The 21,894-nt window shown below is 37.6% G+C and overlaps 2 protein-coding genes across 2 annotated transcripts; one reads left to right on the top strand and one right to left on the bottom strand.

The window, feature by feature from the left end:
* Positions 1 to 1,975: 1,975 nt before the first annotated feature.
* LOC580876 (peptidyl-prolyl cis-trans isomerase FKBP2) lies at positions 1,976 to 7,978 on the bottom strand. Its single transcript, XM_030999370.1, has 5 exons — positions 7,868 to 7,978; positions 5,151 to 5,322; positions 4,223 to 4,335; positions 3,124 to 3,206; positions 1,976 to 2,618 (listed from the first exon to the last, which is right to left on the bottom strand). The coding sequence occupies exons 2-5, from the start codon at positions 5,313 to 5,315 to the stop codon at positions 2,551 to 2,553; spliced, it is 429 nt and encodes a 142-aa protein (XP_030855230.1). The 5' UTR covers positions 5,316 to 5,322; positions 7,868 to 7,978; the 3' UTR covers positions 1,976 to 2,550.
* An 8,185-nt stretch (positions 7,979 to 16,163) lies between these two features.
* On the top strand, positions 16,164 to 19,586 carry LOC754356 (small nuclear ribonucleoprotein Sm D2). Its single transcript, XM_001178435.4, has 3 exons — positions 16,164 to 16,295; positions 17,921 to 18,097; positions 18,610 to 19,586. The coding sequence occupies exons 1-3, from the start codon at positions 16,291 to 16,293 to the stop codon at positions 18,782 to 18,784; spliced, it is 357 nt and encodes a 118-aa protein (XP_001178435.1). The 5' UTR covers positions 16,164 to 16,290; the 3' UTR covers positions 18,785 to 19,586.
* The last annotated feature ends 2,308 nt before the right edge of the window (positions 19,587 to 21,894 follow it).

The following is a 21,894-nucleotide window of genomic DNA, read 5'->3' as shown; positions in this document are numbered from 1 at the left end:
GTCAAATTCAGAAAGAAAGTGATTCAAGGTTCAAAGTACTAGATTTATCCCTCGATCTCTTCACCGTTGAGTTGTGGTCCGTTTCCAACGTTATACAATCTTAGTGCACAGAGAGTGTTAGAGAATGCTGCTAGCAGTATAAATGTCCTTGAACTTTATTTACTCTCATCATTATCACCATCATCTCCATTTTAACTACCACTAGTCTTGGCATTTAGTCACTAATAACATTCATTCATCACCGTCATCTTAACTGATTTGTTACTCTTTTCAATTTGACATCACTATCATCCTACTCATTTTCATCATGCTCATTTCCATCATCTTCCTCTTTGTCACTATATCCAATACTTATTCCAGTATTTTTCATATCATCATCATCATCATCATCACCGTAATTCTCCTCCTCATCATTGCCATTTTCTATTTATCAATTTGTTTTCTTCAACACCCTCACCATTTAACATCCTCACCATCATCATAATTTCCCCAAGATGGAAATCCTCTCTTCATCAAGTACAATCATTGCAAGCAGTATTTTTCTTGGTTATTACTTAATAAGAAAAGATTCCTCATGACCATAATAGCCATTCTATCAATGGTGACAAATGAACTAAATTTGATGCAAACATTATGGGTCATCCCCCTCCTACTTACATGCAGGGTAGGAATTGCAAATTACTAGAGGACATGGACATACTCATTAAAACTTCACAAACTTTTAAAACAACATAAGAGGCAACTACTGACATAATTGTTTTCCAACTGTTTGTACTAGTTTTACTTATTGCTTCCGAAGTCAAACTTTGAAATGCTGACATACAAAGACAATACATGACCTTCATATGATGTGAATATGAAAAAAAAAACATATTACAACCATATTACCACATATATCTACATGTACATACAAAACATCTAAAATAATACATTGGAGTGATGTCTCTACTATCATAAACTGATGATGTTCTACATCATTGTTATAAGATTGTTAAACTCATATCCCAATATCAATTAACTTCCTTTACACTATGAATTACATTAAATCCTTTGACCATCTCAATGTTAAAAATAATTAATTCCTCAAACTGCTAAAATATCCTATAACAGTTGAATTGAAGTGCAGATTAGTTTTGAGCTGCTACTATATAGTAATGATGACAAGACATGAGCTTTAAATCTTAATTTACTTATATTAGCAGAAATATCATTTCTGAACTGTTTTGGTCTCTTTTGGGTATTAAGTAGAATGAACGTACTACAGATTATATACATATAGTCATATGTAATACTTCCAACATTTCAAACAATTCTAGTTACACTCTAGACATAGACATGGATTTGTGACATAGTACAAAGTACATCAAATACAATACACAGGAACAAGAATGTCATGAAATAATTCATGTAGGCACCAAAGTAGAATTGTTTCTGAAATACAAGTATATAAATATTGTTCATTGCTTTCAGCAAGTACAACCAATCAATCAAAATTTCAAAATATATATCTGCAGAGGATATGAAGTTTTGTTACTATCTAATGATGAGAGAAAGAGAGGAACAGAGAGACAGAGACAGAGAGAGAGGGAGAGAGAGGGAGAAACAGAGACAGGCAGAAAGAGAAAGAGAGAGAGAAAGAGAGAGAGAGAGAGAGGGGGGAGAGAAAGAGAGATAAACAAGTAGTAGAGAAAGAAAGTGAGGGCAAGACGGAAGGGAGACAGATATCTAAAATAAACAAAAATTTGTTCAAAAAATTGGAGTAAGAGCATCTCAAACTAAATGTATACAAATGTCGAATGATATGCATGTACAGATTGAGATTCATTCCTTGAAGTTGGTTTTAATACTTTGTACTTGAATAAGTTGTGAGAATAAATTTTTGGCTGCCAAGAAGGTCTACAGAGCTGTCTATTGTCAATGGCAGTAATGGCCTACTTGAGGGCACTCAATGACAAGAAACAAGAAAAGCAACATCTTCTTTGAGATGGTCAGAAGGCCGATTTGTAATTATTCAATCATGATTTATTTACCATAGTGTAACAACTAACAAGCAAGTTGGGATAATACAAGGTTAACCTGAAATGTTGTTATTCCGAGCCATGCAGTGGCATTCTATTGTTGCTTCCCCTTTGCTTATTTAACAAATTTATCTTGTTTGTTGTAAAAAAATTGAGAATATGAAGCAGGTTCAATAGCATGATATAAAAAATACAGATTTAAAAGAAAAATGACAAGTGACTGTGAATACCAAGGTTAAAAAAAGTACTCAAAAGCTATATCTGTGACTAAGAAATATCACTTGCTGAGAGCCGGAAAGGCATTGATTCTGTTTTAAAAGAGTTAATGCCCTATGGTTTCTCAGTAGACAATATTTAATGTACCTATTTAAGACCAAATGTTCTAGGTAAGTTGATTGGATAGTTGTTCATTTTCTCACATTTAATGTGTTCTTTCAAACTTCTACATCTATTACCTAAATACATGATTAAATGAAATCTAACAAAAGAGATAAATGATAAAAGAAATGAATGAAAATAAGATGGAAAGTTATCATAGTTCGTCTGATTCTTTCCTGTTAATCTTTATTAGTTCTACCTCAAAGATCAAAGTGGCTCCACCTAACAGAAAGAAAGAGAGAAAGAAATCAGAACAAATTAGTTCACGGCGTGGCATAGCATTGTAATTGCAAATATGAGGAGGATCCATCTACCTGGAGAATAAAAAGTCTAACAACTGTATCCCAGAAATGGTTTATTTCACCCCAATCCAAAGTAATCAAGAACTTGTAAAATACTACAGTCAAGTTGTGCATTAGAGAATTATAAAGCATGTCCCAAGTACACAAACATTGGTAAGGTCAACATTATTCACAACTTCACATGGAAATAATATTTACATAGCACTTCATACGCATGTTTCTAAGTGCTGTAAGAAAAGTGAAGAAAGTACGAATATCAACAACATTTTAAATAATTGAAAAACCATTTATTTCGACTGAGGACAATACTGTTAGCTTTAGAGTTTAATGAAAATGAACATAAATCATTCCAATAATGGGCTCTGTATTTTGTTCAGAATATCTCTCTTTTTGCATTATTCTAATATCAGTGTGATGCTGCTTACCTGGAATCTTAGGGGGTGATCCTCTATCACCGTAGCCAAGGTTTGAGGGGATAACTAGCTTCCTCTTCTCTCCTTCACACATACTGTCAAACAAAAATAAAATTGCATTCGCATTATCATAAGATATTTATTCAAAGTGGATGAATCAGGAGATCTATTATGTTTTACACTAGACAGTCACTAAGAATATGACTGACAAAGAAAGCGGACAAAATATACAGTTCCTCAGGTAGACAAAGGAACATCCCTTCACTGCTATTATGTAAAAATGGCAGAACAGGAGGGTGTTTCACAAAGATCCTAAGTTGAACTTATCTCTAAGTTGGACTTAAAAGTTATGGAAAGCCATTAGCATCTTTGAAAATATTTTGTAAAAGTTTATTTTGAAAGGCATAAAATGTTGATTCAAATCATTCACATTTTCTATCATCAAGGAGAGTTCATGTTCTGGATGTGGAATTTATAAAAAGTCTAAAATACTTGAATTTCTGCTTTTGAATATATTTCATTTTAAGGCTCCAATGGCTGTCCATAATTTTTAAGTCCAACTTAGAGATAAGTTCAACTTAGGATCTTTGTGAAACACCCCCCAGGTGTCACATGCATATTCACCTGTTCTGCACATTTTTACATAATAGCAGTGAAGGGATGTTCCTTTGTCTTCCTGAGGAACTGTATATTTTGTCCGCTTTCTTTGTCAGTCATATTCATAGTGAGTCATTGTAAAACATTGAATGGACACTTTGGGATACCTATAGATATTTATGTAGAGAGCTTTACTGCACACATAACCTATATTTTCAATAGATTTCAGACATCGGTATGTCCAGTGTTGACTAAGTACTAGGCATCTGTTTTAGCAGACACAGAACAACTAACTTCCTCATTTAAGTTCCAAGACCCACACATTGTATCACTGTAATAGTCATGGCATAGACTGCATAACTTAGACAATGGAATAAGATATTCATGCAAATCAAATCAATTCAATTAAAACATTTATTAAGAAACAACTTATGAGAATTATTGTGACTAAATGGTTCTCTGTACTCTGTCGATCATTATTACTCGTTTTCAATCAGTCTAGAATTGAACTTACTTGAGCAGACCTTGATCCCAGCCTTTAATAACTTGCCCAGCTCCTAGTGTAAAGTCAAAGGTTTGTTTCCTGGGAATACTGCTATCAAATTCTGTTCCATCTTCTAACTTGCCCTGTAATAACACAATTGACAGATAGGTAGGTAATGACTAATGAGGGGTAAGAAACAGCAACGTGAATATCAGTACTTAACAGATAAGTTAACCAAAGTAAACAAGCAGGTCTGGGAGCAGAAGAGGTATGCCATATCAGGTGCAATATGCAGGAGAAATACATAGCATATGAGATAATATATACAAATACAAATTAATTTTTCCCTTTAATTCATGATTCCAAGTAATTAATTACTCATTCCCTCATATTCCTCTGATGGGGGTGTAATCCTTTATGAACATCCTTTAATCTGTAAGCACTGAAAGAAAAACTGAAACTAAAAGAGGAAGTTTGATGTTGAAAAATCTGTATTTAATTTGAACACTTCTCTCTCAATTTTCATACAAGGATCTTTGATTATCTGAAGCAATATTACTGATGTTTACTAATTACAGTAGTCAATTGCAATGGATATCGGTAACCAATTTATAAACTTCTTGTTACAATGCATAAACTAAGTAAACCTAGTACATCTCAAGGATTCAGTGACACAAAGACATAACTCCATATTTTGCCAAAATGAGTATGGATATCAAAATGTTCAGAAAAATGTGGGTTTTCCAGGAAACACAAAGATTGAACTCCACCCAACAATGGGTACTAAAAACTAACTCCACCCAACAATGGCTAGTGAAAACTTCTTCAGGCTGAAGTGCTCAGTGACACACAAACCACTTTTTCTCAAAATGGCCAAAATGGAGTTACGCCTTTGTGTCATTGACCCCTCGATCTGTATGTGTATGATAAACTTTTCCCATAATTTGCCTTTACTTACAGTGTAGTGCATAGAAAGACGATCTCCTGTGCGTGATCTAGTGGTGCAATCTTCCACCTTCTTCTTTATACCAATTTGTAGTTTCTTGCTTTTCTCTCCAGAAACATTTCCAAGACAGCACAGTGATGCCAAGCAAAGTGTAAGCACTATTTTAAGAGACACCATCTTGAATCTGTAGAGAAAACCATATAAAATAGAGAAAAATCATTGATATCAATAATTTTTGCTTTTGATCTTGGATTAAAATAGATTAGCCAAAATATAGTTATTGATACAATATACAATAAAAATGGCTTAATCTTACATGTTAATCTATTTTGACCTGAGATTAGATTAATGTAATGATTGTCATCATCATTTATTTCTGCATCCTTCAAATTTTATTTGCTTGTGACAACCATTTCATGACTCTGGACAGGAACAATATTTAGTGAGAATGTTTGCAACAATACAGCATACCTGTTAAATAGTGAGTTATTGGTTACATATAGTTATTGTTATCTTTATCAATAAAATGGATTTCCCTTTAGTCTGGCTTGTTATCTTGAACTCCTGATCTTTATGTATCAATTGAAAAAAATAAAAAAGGTATTATAATAATAATAATAATAATAATAATCTAATAGTCCACTCCAAATTTTATTAAACCGAAACGGAAATTCTTTTTGCCCAATTGATCGTGAGCCCGGCAGCCACTGAGCAGCGCCAGATCGACGTTGCTCTATCCCCTTATTGTTGAACGCCAAACAAGGTAGCAACAACTCCCACCTTTTAACGTCTTTTGGTATGACGCGGCCGGGGTTCGAACCCACGACCTCCCGGTTGTGAGGCGGACGCTCTACTGACTGAGCCAACACTCCGGTATGTATCATCAATCAGAGAAAATAGGCGCAGAAACTGAAATATGATTTGCAACAGTCAACACTAGAAGATATGTTTCCCATATAGCTGAAGTCTCCACACAAACAGGCCAATTAGGAGGGTGAAAAAAATTCTCCACTAAGTCATAGTTATCATTATAATTTGTGTATCAGACACACCGGACCAACCCTTTTCAGCCCCTAAAGGATGTCGCTGCTTGCCACTCATCCAATTTATGAGGTTATAATATAACCTTGTAATCATGGTGAAAACTAATGATTTGTCGCTCTCTACTGCTATATTACAGAGAAGGCTCACAGGGGCTCTTTTTGGGGGGAAGAGCCCCCGTGGACAAAAAGTTAATTTGAGCCCTGATTAAGTCTCAATCCTATCTTATTCTTAATCATGATCATGTTAACCTTGTATAGATCTAGGTCTAGTGATGACTGATTATTACTATTATTAGCATGGATCTCCTGGCCGCTCACACACAGAGTAAAAAAAATTGGGGAAAATTTCTTAAGTAGATCTAGATCTATCTACATCAGTACTAGACCGAAAGCTTCAGTCTCTCTAATCGTCGGTTGTTCCACTGAGACTACGTCTGGCTCCACTAGACCTCCGATTATAGAGACTGAAGTCTGGAGACCTCTTTCTGTGAGGCACTGTACGGAACAAATGGTTCGGTTCGACCGGACCGCGATGAATGAGATATGCAACGAGATTTTCACTCTTTACATCCTCATAACTGCTGCAATTATAACACAAATTAAAAATAACATATATATAGCTTATTTGACTTACGATAGCTTGCTCATTTAGATCCTAAATTAATGATTAATCCGAGAAAGTCTCGTCGTCAACATTATCCGTCTTGGTTTTAGTTGATGAATATTCATTTTTTCTTTTCGAACGTCCAATAGCTACCGTAGCTACGTACGAGTCGGCCCAGCTTGACCAACGAACTCCCACGAAACGAGTGCTCTGATTGGCCATTTGGCTATGTTTTGGTAGGTGGACCCGGAAATATATCGGTCGCCGGGTAATATTTTGAATGCATGAACGTACCGTTTCACAGTTCGGAAATACAAATTGGATAATTCATATAAGTAAGTCCATAAATTATACATTTAATATTAAGTTATCAAATTTTGATAACTGTAATTAGGACAAATGACATACCGACCTAATTTACATCTGATTTAGAAATCAGAAAATTAGATCTAAATAAAGAAAATCGGGGAGAAAATGTTTTGACATAAAAAGCTGCCATTGTTGGCTATAGCTACCCCCACGGTACGAGATCTCTGGGTTGCCATCTGTATTGGGGAATGACAACAAATGTCAGTTTTATTAAAGAAATGACCCAAATCAGATGGTTATTGCTGTCTACATCAGTACATGTGACGTTAGGTCCCCTACAATTTATTGCGGACGGGGGTGTCACTGTGTGTCCACTCCAGACACTCAACAAAGCCAAATGTAAAGCAGTTCTTTGTCCTTTTTTAGATTGCCTAGTTAAGTCTTAAAAGATGTCTGAAATGTTGCATGTAAACTTCTTCAAATTACTGTTTTAAATAACAGTCATACACACAACGTCTTCGTATACAGCTGCGCAGCGCGCACAAGCTCTCACTCTCAGTCTCGGGTCCGGTGCAGCTGCCCTTGCCTTGGCCTATGCCCTGGGCTGCGCTCAGGCTAAGCTGCACTTGGCTTAGCCCTGGACATTGACGCTCGTCAAAGAAGCAAGCGTATATATGTGTAAGCTTAACATTTATAGGACATAGGAAATATCATTTATGATACACTCAATCTAACAAATATGTTATTCTTTCGCTAGAAATTAGAATACGTACATTCTCGATCGACAATACTCAGTAAGAGGGATGTACACCAAGGAGTCCAATGGAAAAGTAATACGTGGCTCTAGAACTATCTAGGGACTACAGGTATGCGCTGCATGCGCTATTGATCAAATACTGAAGTTATAGACTATATTTTACAACAAATTGGAATCAGCTGATGATTATATTTCTGCGATTTCTATTATTCAAATGCACGTCACAACTTATTTTTGGCAGATTTTTAGCAGACGGACTCATAAGAGTGATTTAATAACATTAAGCGGTTTTATATCAATTCATTTGTATATTTTTGTCATATATTTGTTTGTATTTTCCCAAATGAGTTACAAATACAAACCAAAGGAATCTTTTATGCCAGTTCATGAAAGGCTGGCTTCCGAATAATGACAAAAGACCGCCCCCCCCCCCCCAAAAAAAAAGAGGAATATCAACCTCTGTTCTTGCGGGAACTTAAATCTGGAAGTATAGAGTTCAGTATTACAATCGGGCTCATTATATAGGGAGCTTGGAAAAGAAGGACGCATCTGACAGGCTCATCAATTATATATATAGGGTCTTATTGAATTCAGGGTTTAACGGTAACCCTATATAACCCTATAACCCTATATCTGATGGAACGGATGAAAACACCGGAATCATAATTACAAGAGAAAGTGGCAGGGGTGCATGGAAATGAAGTCCCTCGTTTGTCCTTTTCTTTTCTTTTCCTTTAATTCTCTTTCTTTCTTTCCTTTTTTTATTCATTTATTTTTTAAATTTTATTCTTTCATTTTCTTTCCCTTTATATATCCGATCCCTTCTAAATATTCGGCGCTTGGTGAGAGTTTTTAGTGGGTGTCTGAGCAGCCCCAACTCACAGTACATTAACGATGGTAAGGTTATGTTTCTAGGGGGGGGGGTCTGAGCAGCCCCAACTCACAGTACATCAACGATGGTGAGGTTATGTTTTTAGGGGGTGTCTGAGCAGCCCCAACTCACAGTACATCAACGATGGTGAGGTTATGTTTTTAGGGGGTGTCTGAGCAGCCCCAACTCACAGTACATCAACGATGATGAGGTTATGTTTTTAGTGGGTGTCTGAGCAGCCCCAACTCACAGTACATCAACGATGGTGAGGTTATGTTTTTAGTGGGTGTCTAAGCAGCCCCAACTCACAGTACATCAACGATGGTGAGGTTATGTTTTTAGTGGGTGTCTGAGCAGCCCCAACTCACAGTACATCAACGATGGTGAGGTTAATTGTTTTAGTGGGTGTCTGAGCAGCCCCAACTCACAGTACATCAACGATGGTGAGGTTATGTTTTTAATTGTCAGGAACATGTCCAGGAACATGTAGGCTTATGTTTTTCATTGTAACATATTTCCCAGATTTTATGTTGAAAACATATAGCTTTCTAGTGTATTGAAGGAAGGAAAAGCATCTGAAGCTCCAGAGCTAGTGACTGAGAGAGAGAGAGAGAGAGGGGGGGGGGAGAGAGAGAGAGAGACCGAGAGAGAAACTAGAGAGAACTTGAGAGGGCCGGAGTTTGGATTAAGTTTGTAGAACAGTAGTAGGCCTATATTTCGTTTTCAAAATGCCTTGTAGAAACCTCTTTTGTGTACGAATTAAAATAATAATAAATAGATAATTTGAACATACTGTATAACAAAACAATGACGAGAAAGAAAAAAATGCTTTGAAAAGCGGACTTGTCCTGATAACTCATAGACCCTAGAATTTTCTCCACAAAAGTGAGCCTTTAATTGGTAAACCGTGCATACATGGTGAGACAGTTTGCCATCATCAAGCCTCATTATTGTCATCGTTTTTTTTTTCTTCTTCATATTTTGTGAAGAAAAATAAAATTATTGAGTCCCTACTCACTAGAAAAACTCACTTAGCTGCCCCAGGGGAATACCTTTAAAAGGTCCCGACATGTTATTGAAATTCGAACAAGTTAAGTTTTGGGGGCATGAATCTCTTTCCCGTTTCAAATGGCTGGAGGGATTTGGACAAAACAATAATTAGTCCCCTCCCCCAATATTTCTAAGTAAAACTCCAAACTAAATATTCTATTGAGTGTTTTTTTTTTTCTTCCAACGAGCGGGTTCAGAGGCGGCGGAGCGACTTTCAAAGTGGGAGGACACCAACAAAAAAGGGCACTTTCTGGGGAAAAAGGGCCCCTTCCAAGGGAAATCTCAAAGCGGAAATATATAATTTTCATTATCAGGGATGATTTCCATATTTGTTTCTCTATAAACATCATATAAGATATTGCTTAAGCATCATACTTTGCAGTTGGGTTTGATGGTCTGAAAACTCATTTGCGAGCGAGCAAAGCGAGTGAGGAAAATTTAAAGAGTTGTGAGGTCGCATTGAGAAAAATTACATCTTAGAGAGAGAAAAAAAAACGAATCCTGATGGGGTTATAAGCACATTCTCATGACGGAAGACTGAAAAGACCTTTGCTAAGTATACATAATTATAAATCTATAAATGCGAGCGAGCTTTGGGGAATTGCTCTTAATCGCTTGAAATTAGGGGCACGTTTAATGATGAGAGGAAAGGGGGACACTTTTCGAAAGGGACAAGACACCAGCGCTCAAAATACATGGGGGCGGTGGGCGATTCGCCCCCGTGAGCTACATAATCGCCCCCGTCAGGTTGCTCAAGGGGGCGATTGCAAAATTAAAAATCGCCCCCGTGGAATTATAAAATAAAGATAATCTTTTCTGTTATAACTTTACCACAATATTGAGTTTCAATATTGAGTTTCAATTTTCAAACCTTAAACCAATGAAATGGAACTTAGATTAGCGTGCAAGATTTCTCGTTTTATGAGTAGGCCTATTATTACCGATTCAGCTCGCAACTGCAGTGCCGCCGTCAGCAGTGGTTATAGGCCTAATTATACTGCGCCGTTAGTAGCGGTACGTATGCACGCTGCCGCGCCATGTCTGCTGGAGCTGGAGGCGATCGCGCAAGGACAGAAACATGGTCATGGAGAAGTTTTTCGTTGTGAAAGCGTTAACCCGCTGAAATCTGGTGATTTCAAATGACCAGCAAATAATGAACCTCGACCAGTAAATCAATATTAGGGACTTTTAGATTTGCACGATGAGAACGTGGACTGCAACGTGTGACCTCCTTTTAAGGTGTCAGGGCTTTAAGTGTCAGGGCTTAAAAGGACGTCACACGTCCACGTCCACGCAAATCTAAAAGTCCCTATTGAGAAGAAGAGGAAGACATGGGCAGATCTACGGGGGGGGGGGGGTTGTTAAGGGGTTTAACCCCCTCCTCCCACCCCCCCCCCGGCCCCCTTGCGGGCTGCCAAGTGAAAATGTGATATTAAAGCGGGGGGGGGGGGGATGCTGGAGAGGAGGACTACTAATCTATTTTATTTTTTTCAGGGGGGGGGGGGAGGGGGAGTGAAGCGCCGTTTTAGCATGACTTTCTTTTTAACTCTTACTTTCACCTATAATTATCTTAGATAACCCTAAGTTTTTGGTTGCTGCTTTATATGTAGTTGATAATGCATGATTAAAATAAAGAGTGAGAGAGAGAGAGAGAGAGAACCACCATCATTTTGCAATGGTTCAGGGTTCGTGTAATGTACATTTGAAACCATTTCTTAGCGTCTCAACCCTAAAAAAATAGCAAAACTATTTTTGAGGAAAAGCATTATACTGAATTAAATAAAGAATAATAGCTTTATATTGGATCATACTAATACTGATACTGGCTAAAGACAATGTGGTATTTGTATAGAGGTATTCCAAAATGACATTCTGATAATCAACATTTGTTCTGGTATCTACGCATAATACAACTGATCTTTATGATTTCTTAACGTGAAATAGCTTCTTCTCCCCCTGCAAACAAAAAAGAAAACAAGGTTATTTAATGAAAGGATCATGCGACAAATAATCATTGTGATTCAAATTGAAGCAAGGATTTTTTTTTAATAAGCAATGCTTTTCACCAGAATCTTCTTCGTAAAAACGACTTTATTAAACGACAGCCATGCAAATCTGCCACTGTGTTGTAAGATCACTTTCAGATTAGGAGAAGTGTATTCTTTAATGAGTATTTTACATTGAATGGAACGTCTCAACTCAGTAAGCATGGCTGAGATTTGTAAAAGTTGTTTTTACAAAGAAGATTCGGGTGAATACCAGTGCTTATTCAAACAAATATTCGCATCAATTTGAATCACAATCATTATTTGTCGCTTAATCCCTTTTAATGACCTTGTTTTCTTTCTCGTTTGCAAGGGGAGGAGAAGATATGTCACGTTAAAGACATCATAAAGATCAGTGTTGTATGCGTATATATTATATACACAGGCCAGTAACAGCTACGTAGCTTGTAAATTTGTAAGAGGGAAAATGCTGATTGAAATGATAATGATGAAATAGCAAATAATTGAGGAGTATCATAAGTACTGTAACAGTTTGAATTTGTCTTTATATTTCAGTTAGTAAATTTCTCATCTCTTCCTTATCCATTATTACATATTCATTTATTTTGCATTCTTCATTTGCATATTCATTTTCCCTGCTCATGTTCCCATTTCATTCACCTTCTTACAGCACAGTCTTTCAGTTGCACTACTGCCACACCTTATTTTCCTCTCTCTCCTTCAAACCCATTCCCTTTGTTGTCTTCTCATTCTCTATGCATGGTTGCCTTTTCCTGCCCTAGCAACATGCACTTTCTCTTCTCTCATTCGTTCTCTTTGCCTCTCACCTTTGATCTATCTAGCCTGTTCACCTCATTCGTTTCTCTTATCACATGACTTTCTCCTGATTGGTTTATTTTGTTATGATGCCTGAGTTGTACTCAGAGCCATGTTATAATATTGAGTATTAAAGTTAGTTCTGTTCCGTCCTTCTTCGTGTGAGGTTGTGTTTTCTACTGGGCATCGGGCATCGTTATATCCAAAGGGCATCGTTATATCCTCGTCATTGTGGATCATTTCACCAAGTATGCCAATATGTATGCCATGAAAGACCAATCATCAGCCACTGTGGCTAAGCTTCTTTTCGAAGACTACATTCGAGAACATGGTGTACCAGAGCTAGGGACGACAATTTGAGGCGAATGTCGTCAAACAATTACTATGCAAGACCCTGGGAATCAGGAAATCCCGCTCTTCGCCGTACCACCCACAGGGAGCAGGTATTGTGGAAAGGGCGAATCGAGTCATAAAGGACCAACTGGCTAAATACCTAGCTGAAGGAGGAGGAGAGTGGGACCATGCAGTACCTACATCAGCTTGAGTTAGCGTACAACACCAGCGTAAACTCATCGACAGGTCTCACGCCTTTCTTCATGGTACACGGGAGAGAAGCTAGGCTCCCAGCATCAGTGACTCCCCCGGATACAGACCCCCCTACATCACACCTACAATATACCAATGACCTCCGTCAACGTCTACACACAGCTTTCCTGTATGCCGGGTTCCGCAACGATCACGCAAGAGCGAGGCAGAAATTCATCTTCGACAAGAAAGATAGAAGTCTGGTCTACAAGCCTGGTGATCTTGTCTGGCTCAATGATCCCACCACATCTAGGATCAAGTTGGCGCCAAACTGGAAAGGACCATACCGGGTCTTGTCGTCCGCCACCAACCACACCCATAAGATCGTGAACCTACAGGACGGCCAGCAGAAACGGCTGGCCGTACACAAGAACAGACTCAAACCCTACCGATCCGAGTGGAGTCCGCATACCAGGGCCGACGTCCGATCATCTAACACGGACGTTCCCCCTACCTTCACATGCAGTCAGGAACACCGTCCTTACTTCACCCCTCTGTCTGGTTCCCTACCATTTAGGGACCAGTCAGGGAATGCTACCCCACTTCTTCCAGTAAATAACCCACCACCTGGGTTACTTGTTCCACCATCGCCAATTCAGGTACCATATGCAGCTGGACTTCTGCCAACACCCCCGGGACTACCTCCACCGCCACTGGGACTACCTCTACCACCCCCAGGACTACAGCCACTTTCTCTTCTCTCATTCGTTCGCCTCTCACCTTTGATCTATCTAGCCTGTTCACCTCATTCGTTTCTCTTATCACATGACTATCTCCTGATTGGTTTATTTTGTTATGATGCCTGAGTTGTACTCAGAGCCATGTTATAATATTGAGTATTAAAGTTAGTTCTGTTCCGTCCTTCTTCGTGTGAGGTTGTGTTTTCTACTGTCTTGGTTTACTTGAGTTTTGTTGGAGAGTTTAGATTGTTTTTGATGCAGCATGTTCGATGATTGATTTTGGTTTATAAGTTCCCTCGGTTAATAAACACGTTACAGTACCAATTCAATGGATATTTGTATAAAAAAGAGCCCCCGTCAGTACTAAAAGAGCCCCCGTCAGTACTAAAAGAGCCCCCGTGAGAAGGCTCACGGGAGCTCTTTTTTCGGGGGAAGAGCCCCCGTGGACAAAAAATTAATTTGAGCCCTGCAAGACACTTATTAAAAAATAAAAGGAGCAAGTGTCAAAGTACAAAGGCTAATTATCAGAGGCGGAAATGGGGCACTTCTTACACCTAAAGAAAGAGGCACTCACCAGGGATGAAAAAGACACTTATGAGAATGGGAAATGGGCATTTGTGGACGGAATAGAGGCACCCATTGGATTTTGATAGGGGCATTTATAAGAAGTGAAAAGGGGCATTTATGAAAAAAGGATAGGTTCCTTATTAGAACGGAAAAGGGGTATATGAATCATTGTTAAGAGGGTAATTATCAGAGGTGAAAATGGGCACTGATCTTATATCAAAAGAGGCACTTATGAGAATGAAAAAGGGGCACTAATAATAAAGGGAAAATGTGCATTTGTTGAAAGAAAAGGGGCACCGATCAGAATTTAATAGGGGCATTTATCGGTGGAAGGTGAAAGGGGGCTTTTATGAGAAGGGTGAAGTGGCTCTTAATAGAAAGAAAAAGAGGCACATGTTAGAATAAACGGGGCACTTATCAGAAATGAAAAGGGGTAATTATGACGAAGGGGAAGGGGCACTTACAAGAAGGAAAAAAGCATTCATTAGGGAGGAAAAGGGGGGACGTGTCTAAATAAAAGGGGCAATTATTAGAGATACAAAGAGCACTTATCAGGAGGGGGAGAGGCACTTTTCAAAGTAAAACGATTATCTCTCATGATTAAATAGGGTCATTTACAAGAGGGGAAAAGGGGCACTTATCATAAGGAAAAGGGGGCACTTATTAGAAAGGAAAGGGGGCACATGATCTTGTGAACCTATAAGATGCGCTTATCCAAGTTAAAAAGGGGTAGTTATTAAAAGGGGGAATTTAGGGGAACTTCTACAAAGGAAAAGGGGCACTTGTCAAAGCAAAAGGGGCACCTCTCAGATGTGAATAGGGCAATTATCGAGGTGAAGGGGGCGTTTATCAAAAGCGAAAAGGGGTGCTTCTCGTACCTAAAAAGGGGCACTTACTAGAGATTCAAAAGGACACTTATGAAAATGAAAAAAAGGACACTTATTGCAAAAAAAAATGGGAACTTGTCGAAGGAAAAGGGGTACGTGTCAAAATGAAAGGGGGACTTATCAGAGTTGGAAAGGGGAAGGGGCACTTTTACAAATTAATAGGGGCACTTTTCAAAGTAAAAGGGGCACTTTTCCTTTGTAAAAAGGGGCACTTCTTACAAGGTTAAAGGGGCACTTTTCCTGTGTAAAAAGAGGCACTTTTAGGTTACTTGAAAAAATGGGAGGGCACTGTGCCCCCCGGGAGCGCCGCCTCTGAGCGGGTTGGTTCGATCCTCTTTGCTTTCTCTTAAAAAATATAAATATATGAAGATTATTATTTATAAATATATAATTTTTTTGACCCAAAATACACAAATTATGGAAAAAACTTCGTGGTCCTAGCAGATCACTGATTTACAGGTCCCAAAAGCTCTACTTTAGAAATAGAATTTGATCTTTGCTATTTGACCATTACAATTGGACTAAACTCGCTACCAATTTATGCTACTAACTAAACAAAGTTGACAATTTAGGTACAATTTTATTTTAATGGTACCGTTAAAACTAAAATATTATCATTACTGTATAATATGCAAAAAATAATTTGTATAGAAATATTTTAATAAAATTTATATGTAATATGTGTAGATAACTGTAAATGAGTAGCTAATTCAATTTTTTTTCTTCAAATTTTAGAATTGCAGGATACAGGTTTGCTGGTCCCAGGAGCTGATGGCCATACCAGCCCGATCAACCAGGCTGTTCAGCAGGTCGACCACCGCCCGCCCGCGCCCACCCGACCGCACCTCGTCTTCGATCAACAGACTCGTACGTACTCAAACCTAATACTGTTTGGTACCAGCGAAAGTTGCTCGGCGATTGAATGTCGTATATGAAGTGGATTGCCATAAATTGAATCGTACTTGTAATTCATCATCATGTCGTAAGTTATACTTATATTTTGCTTTTTGTCAAGTGTAAGACAGTTTGACTTCACTATGTAAAGCATTTTTACAGTAATTCATGAAAAGTAGATGTTTTATTGAGATCAAAATTATATCGGTGGTAGAAATTAGTGAAGTCCCATCCGTTGACTTTCGTGTAAAACCAGCAATCATTATTTTACTTGTAAGTTGTACTTTACCTTATCCGAGATTCTGGAATAATGCTGTGATCTCAGCAGCCAGGCTTCCAGGTACCTCAAGTTTTTGTTTCTTCCTTTTCGTAGTTGGGTGTCTTGAGGCATGTACTGTAGAATTAGAAATATCTTTTGGAGTTTACAAAAATGGGAAAGACTTCCTTTCAACTTTTATTTTTAATTCAGGCTTTTGTTTTGACTTTTTGTAAAGTTTCGAGTTTTGCGACATGCATGGACTAGATATTTCATATGCAGGTAGACCATAAATTAATATTCTGTCGAAACAAATCATATGTGAAAACAGTCTCGCGTAAAGTCACGTTCCTTTGTTGAAATCCGACGCTTCGAATATGAGGGTCTAGATCTAAGTTAGTCAATCTTCATTCAGTTGCTCGCAGCTCCAGTTTTGATCATGGCACACAAAAATTAAAGAACGATACGAAGTAAAATTTCCCCACGTCTCAAACAATTACCGTATTCATGATTTAAGCGCTAAAAATAGCAGCGATTTGCATAGAGCCCTGTCGGTGCACTTGATCGTGAATTAAGAGCGCACGCGCAGTGCCAAAATGGATGCACCATGGACGCGCAGATTGTCATGTAGAAGACACCTACCTAATGTCGATGCTAAGTAAAATATTTCCAAGAGAAGAAGAAGCAGTTTTCTGCCCAGTATTCGGTCACGCCACGTAGACTTCGGTTACCCGATATTGCGCTCCTATTCCGATTGATATGCACTAGATCTATAATTTAAAATTGGTAAAATAACCTAAAATTAGCAAAATTCTGATCAGAACAATACAGCTTTGCTTCCTTTACGATCTGCATTAGCAGCATTACAATGATGTTGATCTCTGAAATGTGTTGATGACGCTTCCGTAAAATGTGCTGTATATGACGGAAATGCATGCAGTGCAACACTGGGATGTAGGATGTTAAATGTTTGCGTGCTAACCAGTTCATTGGGGAAATAATTATAATAAAAACGGTGCTTATAAAACGCTTACCAACTGACTTACCGCATAGTTGCAGACCTGTTGTACTCCTTTTAGAAAATGCAATAGAATACCAAAGGGGCATAATTTCTTTTAAAGCTTATCTGCCATACTTTACAGGAGGGATTAGACCGCTCTGCAAGGTCACTGGACAGGTGGTTATCTCATCAACTCAGCTCTCAGTTAACATAAGAAAAAGAGGATCATGGGGGACCAATGGTCACCGATTATGCATTGTTTGTTATATAGAGGGCGCAAGTAGCTACCAAGGACCATGTCGATGACACCGGTGAAAGAAGTATACCGGTAGTAGAATTATAGAGTACAATTATGCTGCCCTACAAAGTTAGTACAAGCTGGCATGCCAACCAATTATCAAATTCCCCATCACATGTGCTTTTTCTCATGATTGTTATTTTTTTTGTTTTCCTTCAGGCTGTTAACAAAGCCCAAGACAGAAATGAGCCAAGAGGAGCTGGCTAAGAGGGAAGAAGAAGAATTCAACACTGGTCCACTTTCTGTACTCACTCAATCAGTCAAGAACAACACACAGGTTCTAATCAACTGCAGAAACAACAAGAAATTACTAGGACGTGTCAAGGCATTTGACAGGTACAGTACTGATCAAGAACACAGTTTAGACATGAAAAAAAATATTTTTGAATAGTCTAATTGGTTTAGGAAGAAAATGTATTAGGTATCACTTTGATTTGTACCGTAATTAAAATGTAAACATTTCCTAAATGATTTTGTTGATGTGTAGTATTTATGTTAAATTGTGCAATTCAGTTATAGTGCTCTGATTGCCTGCTACCTTTATCTATTCTATAATAAACTATTTATAAGGAATGTATTAATAATCGATCTTAAAAGCTTAGCATGATATTTGAAACAATGACAGAAATCAAGAAAAGAACTTTATTTGGTATGGTAAGTTTGACTACTTAAAAAAAACTTAGCGGATTCGTCAACCTGTAGCTCACAACATTTTATAAGATTAATTATTTTGTATGACAAAAATTGAAATCTGTGATTTTAAGTGAGAGGTTAAAGCAATTTTTCATGATCCCTTCTTTGTATCTGATCACATACTCAATTTTTGTTTGAATTTGTCTTCTCAACAGGCATTGCAATATGGTCCTTGAGAATGTGAAGGAGATGTGGACAGAAACACCCAAAGCAGGAAAAGGCAAGAAGAGGTCAAAACCTGTCAACAAAGATCGCTACATCACCAAGATGTTTCTCCGCGGTGACAGCGTTATCCTCGTTCTCAGGAACCCCCTAGCTACTGCGAAGTAGAATCGTTACATCACCATGTGGTGACAGGATTATCCTCGGTTTCAGGAACCCCCTGGCTATTGCGAAGCAGGAGACTAGTCGTTGTTCCTTGTAAATATTGTTGCCAGTAGATCATGTCACTACTGCTGCTATGGTTCATTTGGACTTTGTGATCAGAAAACATCATCTACTATTCCGAAGCCAACAAAACCTTCGTCCATGCTCTTGGATTTTTGTACTTCTTTTGTAATGCTTCTTAAAGTGCCCCGTGTCTTCTATTTTCTGATTGATTTGTTTAGTAACTGTTTAAAATTGAGATATTCATTTAAATGTTTTGCAAGATTTTTTTCCTGTTCGTCTTTGCCCAAAGGCCGCCATGAAGGCTGACAGAGGCATTGTTTTACAAGTGACTGCAATGAAACTTATTGCAAAATGTATGGTCATACAAAATACCAACAAATCAAAGTTCCAAAAAGTTTAAACTGATATTCCCCCATTTTGATATATTGTAAAAGAATTCAATCAGAAGTAACGAAACATAATCATGCTAAATTTTTGTTATTTTAGATATGTTTTTTTTTACTTTGGTTCCACCAAAGTTTAAATCAGTTCTGATAATTCTGGAAACTTTGCTGTGTGGTAGAGTGGTCCTCCAATAGTAGTACATGTCGTGTATTGATCCTTTTCTTTTTTATAATTGTCAAGACATTCTGATATTTCATCTTTTATGGAGACCATGTTCACTGCACAGACACCAATCCACTGTATGTAGGTGTTACACTGTCAATAAACGGCATTGCCAATTTGTACATTCTGTAAATCATACTCTGTCCAAAATATTCTATACTTCTTCAATTTTATTTCTAATATCACATGTAGTAGGTGAGTGAGGTGACATATTTTGAATGTAGTAACACAAAAGCTGGAATTCATATCAGACTGAATTTTGCACTTTGTAAAGTTAAAGGATTTGGAGTAAGTCTTATGAAATATGAAACACTATTTCTTAACAGAGCTTTACTTTTTGATAAACGTGCCATAAAATCTATGTGTAGTATTAGCAATTAATTTCAAACACAGCATTCCAGCTTAGGTTTCGTAGCACCTCTTGTAATCCAGAGAAATTAATTTTGAGATCGACTGTCCTAAATGATAATTACTGTGCAAGGCATGTTGTTGTTTTCTGAATTTATTTTGGATACAAAGATTGTATTACCTTCTTATCTCAAATAGTGGAATTTTTAAAAATTAAGTACTCAAAACAAAAGAAATACATGTAGGGTGAAAATAACTGTCCTTCAAAATTACAAGAGCAAACGTCAATCTGATATTAGATAACTAGATGTAGTTTTGGGGGTTATTAATGATGACAAATGTCGAACGTTTCTTCAGACACCTAGTATTTGCAATGCAGGGTGCAACATAGAAGTTCTAGGGGGGAAATGGGAAAGCACTTGGTCGTAGTGGTCCTAATCTGGGTTCAATTTTTGAAATTTTAATTAAATATTCATGTATCAGATTAGAAGAATTTTGTGCAAGCCTCTAAAAGTGTCTGATGATACACATCAGGATTTTTTGAGTAAACTAAGTTCTTATGCTTTTCAGTAAGTCTTTTCAACCTGAAATGTATGGCCAGATTGAGCCAATGATTCAGAAACATACAATATTTTAGCACCCAGTATGCTAAAAAGAGGGGCAGGAGAGAGGGATGTGAGGGGGTATAGGATAGAGAGAAAGAATGTAAGGAAGAGACAACATTTGCACATTGCTTTTCCAATATCTTATGTGGCTTATATGTCTTAAATCCATTTGAAGTATTTTGAAACATGGTAATTCATACAGACATCGGCTTCGTTACAACAGCAGAAAAGTGAGAGAAAAAACTTGCATTTTGTAGCACACTGTATGCTGTACCGTAATACGTTTCATATATCAACATATGATACCAGTTGTGGGTTATCAATATCAGTGACATGGGGTTCCTACTACAGCACACTCGTTCAAAATGCCCGACATTCCCTGTATGCCTAATGTGTTTTTTACATGTTTTGCACGTTTTGATGAGAGGATAGTGTGGTTCCGAGGGGTTTTAACATGGAAGAATGAGAGGTTTGAATTTTAGAAATTTTAGGTTGGGACCACCATGAAAGAAATACCAAGAGGTAGGAGAGAGAGGGAAAGAGAGACAGGCAGAGAGATGTAGCTGTAATGTTATACCACTACTAGTTAGGTAATCTTCCCAGGCATCAACTTGGTAATGTCAGCTGACAGCTGAGGAAATTTTATGAAAGATAAGGGAATGAATGGAATTTCGCAAGAACTAAAATATATGTCGAGGGGTCAGTGACACAAAGACGTGACTCCCATTTTGAGAAACAGTGTTTTATATGTCACTGAGCACTTGGGCCGAAGTCGAGTCTATGTTTCACTAGCCATAGAGTACCGAAGCTGTGTATCATAAAAATCTAGTTTTAGAATTTCTGTGAAAAAAATTGATTTTCCGAAAGAGCATCAAAAATAATGTCCAAATGTCGAAAGCCAGTTGAATATGTTAAGTATTGGCTGAGATATGACCATCTGAATAAAAAGATTTCCTATAAGGAGCTCAGTTGTTATAGTGCTCTGGCTTGTAAAGTTATGGACCAGAGCAAAATAACACTGAACTCTTATAGGAAATCTTTTTATTCAGATGGTCATATCTCAGCCAATACTTAGCATATTCAATTGGTTTTCGACATTTGGACTTTATTTTTTATGCTCTTTCGGAAAATGAAGAAAAAAAGGAAGAAATTCTAAAAAATAGATTTTTAATGGCGTCACACTTCACCACTCTATTGACTTCAATGGGGCGTCGGGTGGAGTTTAAGGGATAGTTGAGTTCTGTTGCAGAGGGCGCTACACAAAATAATTTTTTGTGAGATAATGAAAAACTGACCGTCATATTTGAAAGAACATACAGTTTAAACAAAAAAATTATCTTTCTTAGATCAAAATCGGTTTAGAGACGGCTGAAATATTCATAAATATAACAATTTCTAATACTTGTGTACCACCACAAATATTAGATAATTTAAACCAGCCGTTGAAAAAAACAAAAGCGCCTTTTACGTTGTATTTCAGCCAATGCCGAT

Source organism: Strongylocentrotus purpuratus, unplaced genomic scaffold (assembly GCF_000002235.5).
Source record: "Strongylocentrotus purpuratus isolate Spur 01 unplaced genomic scaffold, Spur_5.0 spur5_scaffold_5, whole genome shotgun sequence".
In the NCBI taxonomy this organism is placed as follows: domain Eukaryota; kingdom Metazoa; phylum Echinodermata; class Echinoidea; order Camarodonta; family Strongylocentrotidae; genus Strongylocentrotus; species Strongylocentrotus purpuratus.
The sequence above is the reverse complement of the archived record's forward strand: the minus strand, read 5'-3'. Positions and strand labels throughout refer to the sequence as shown.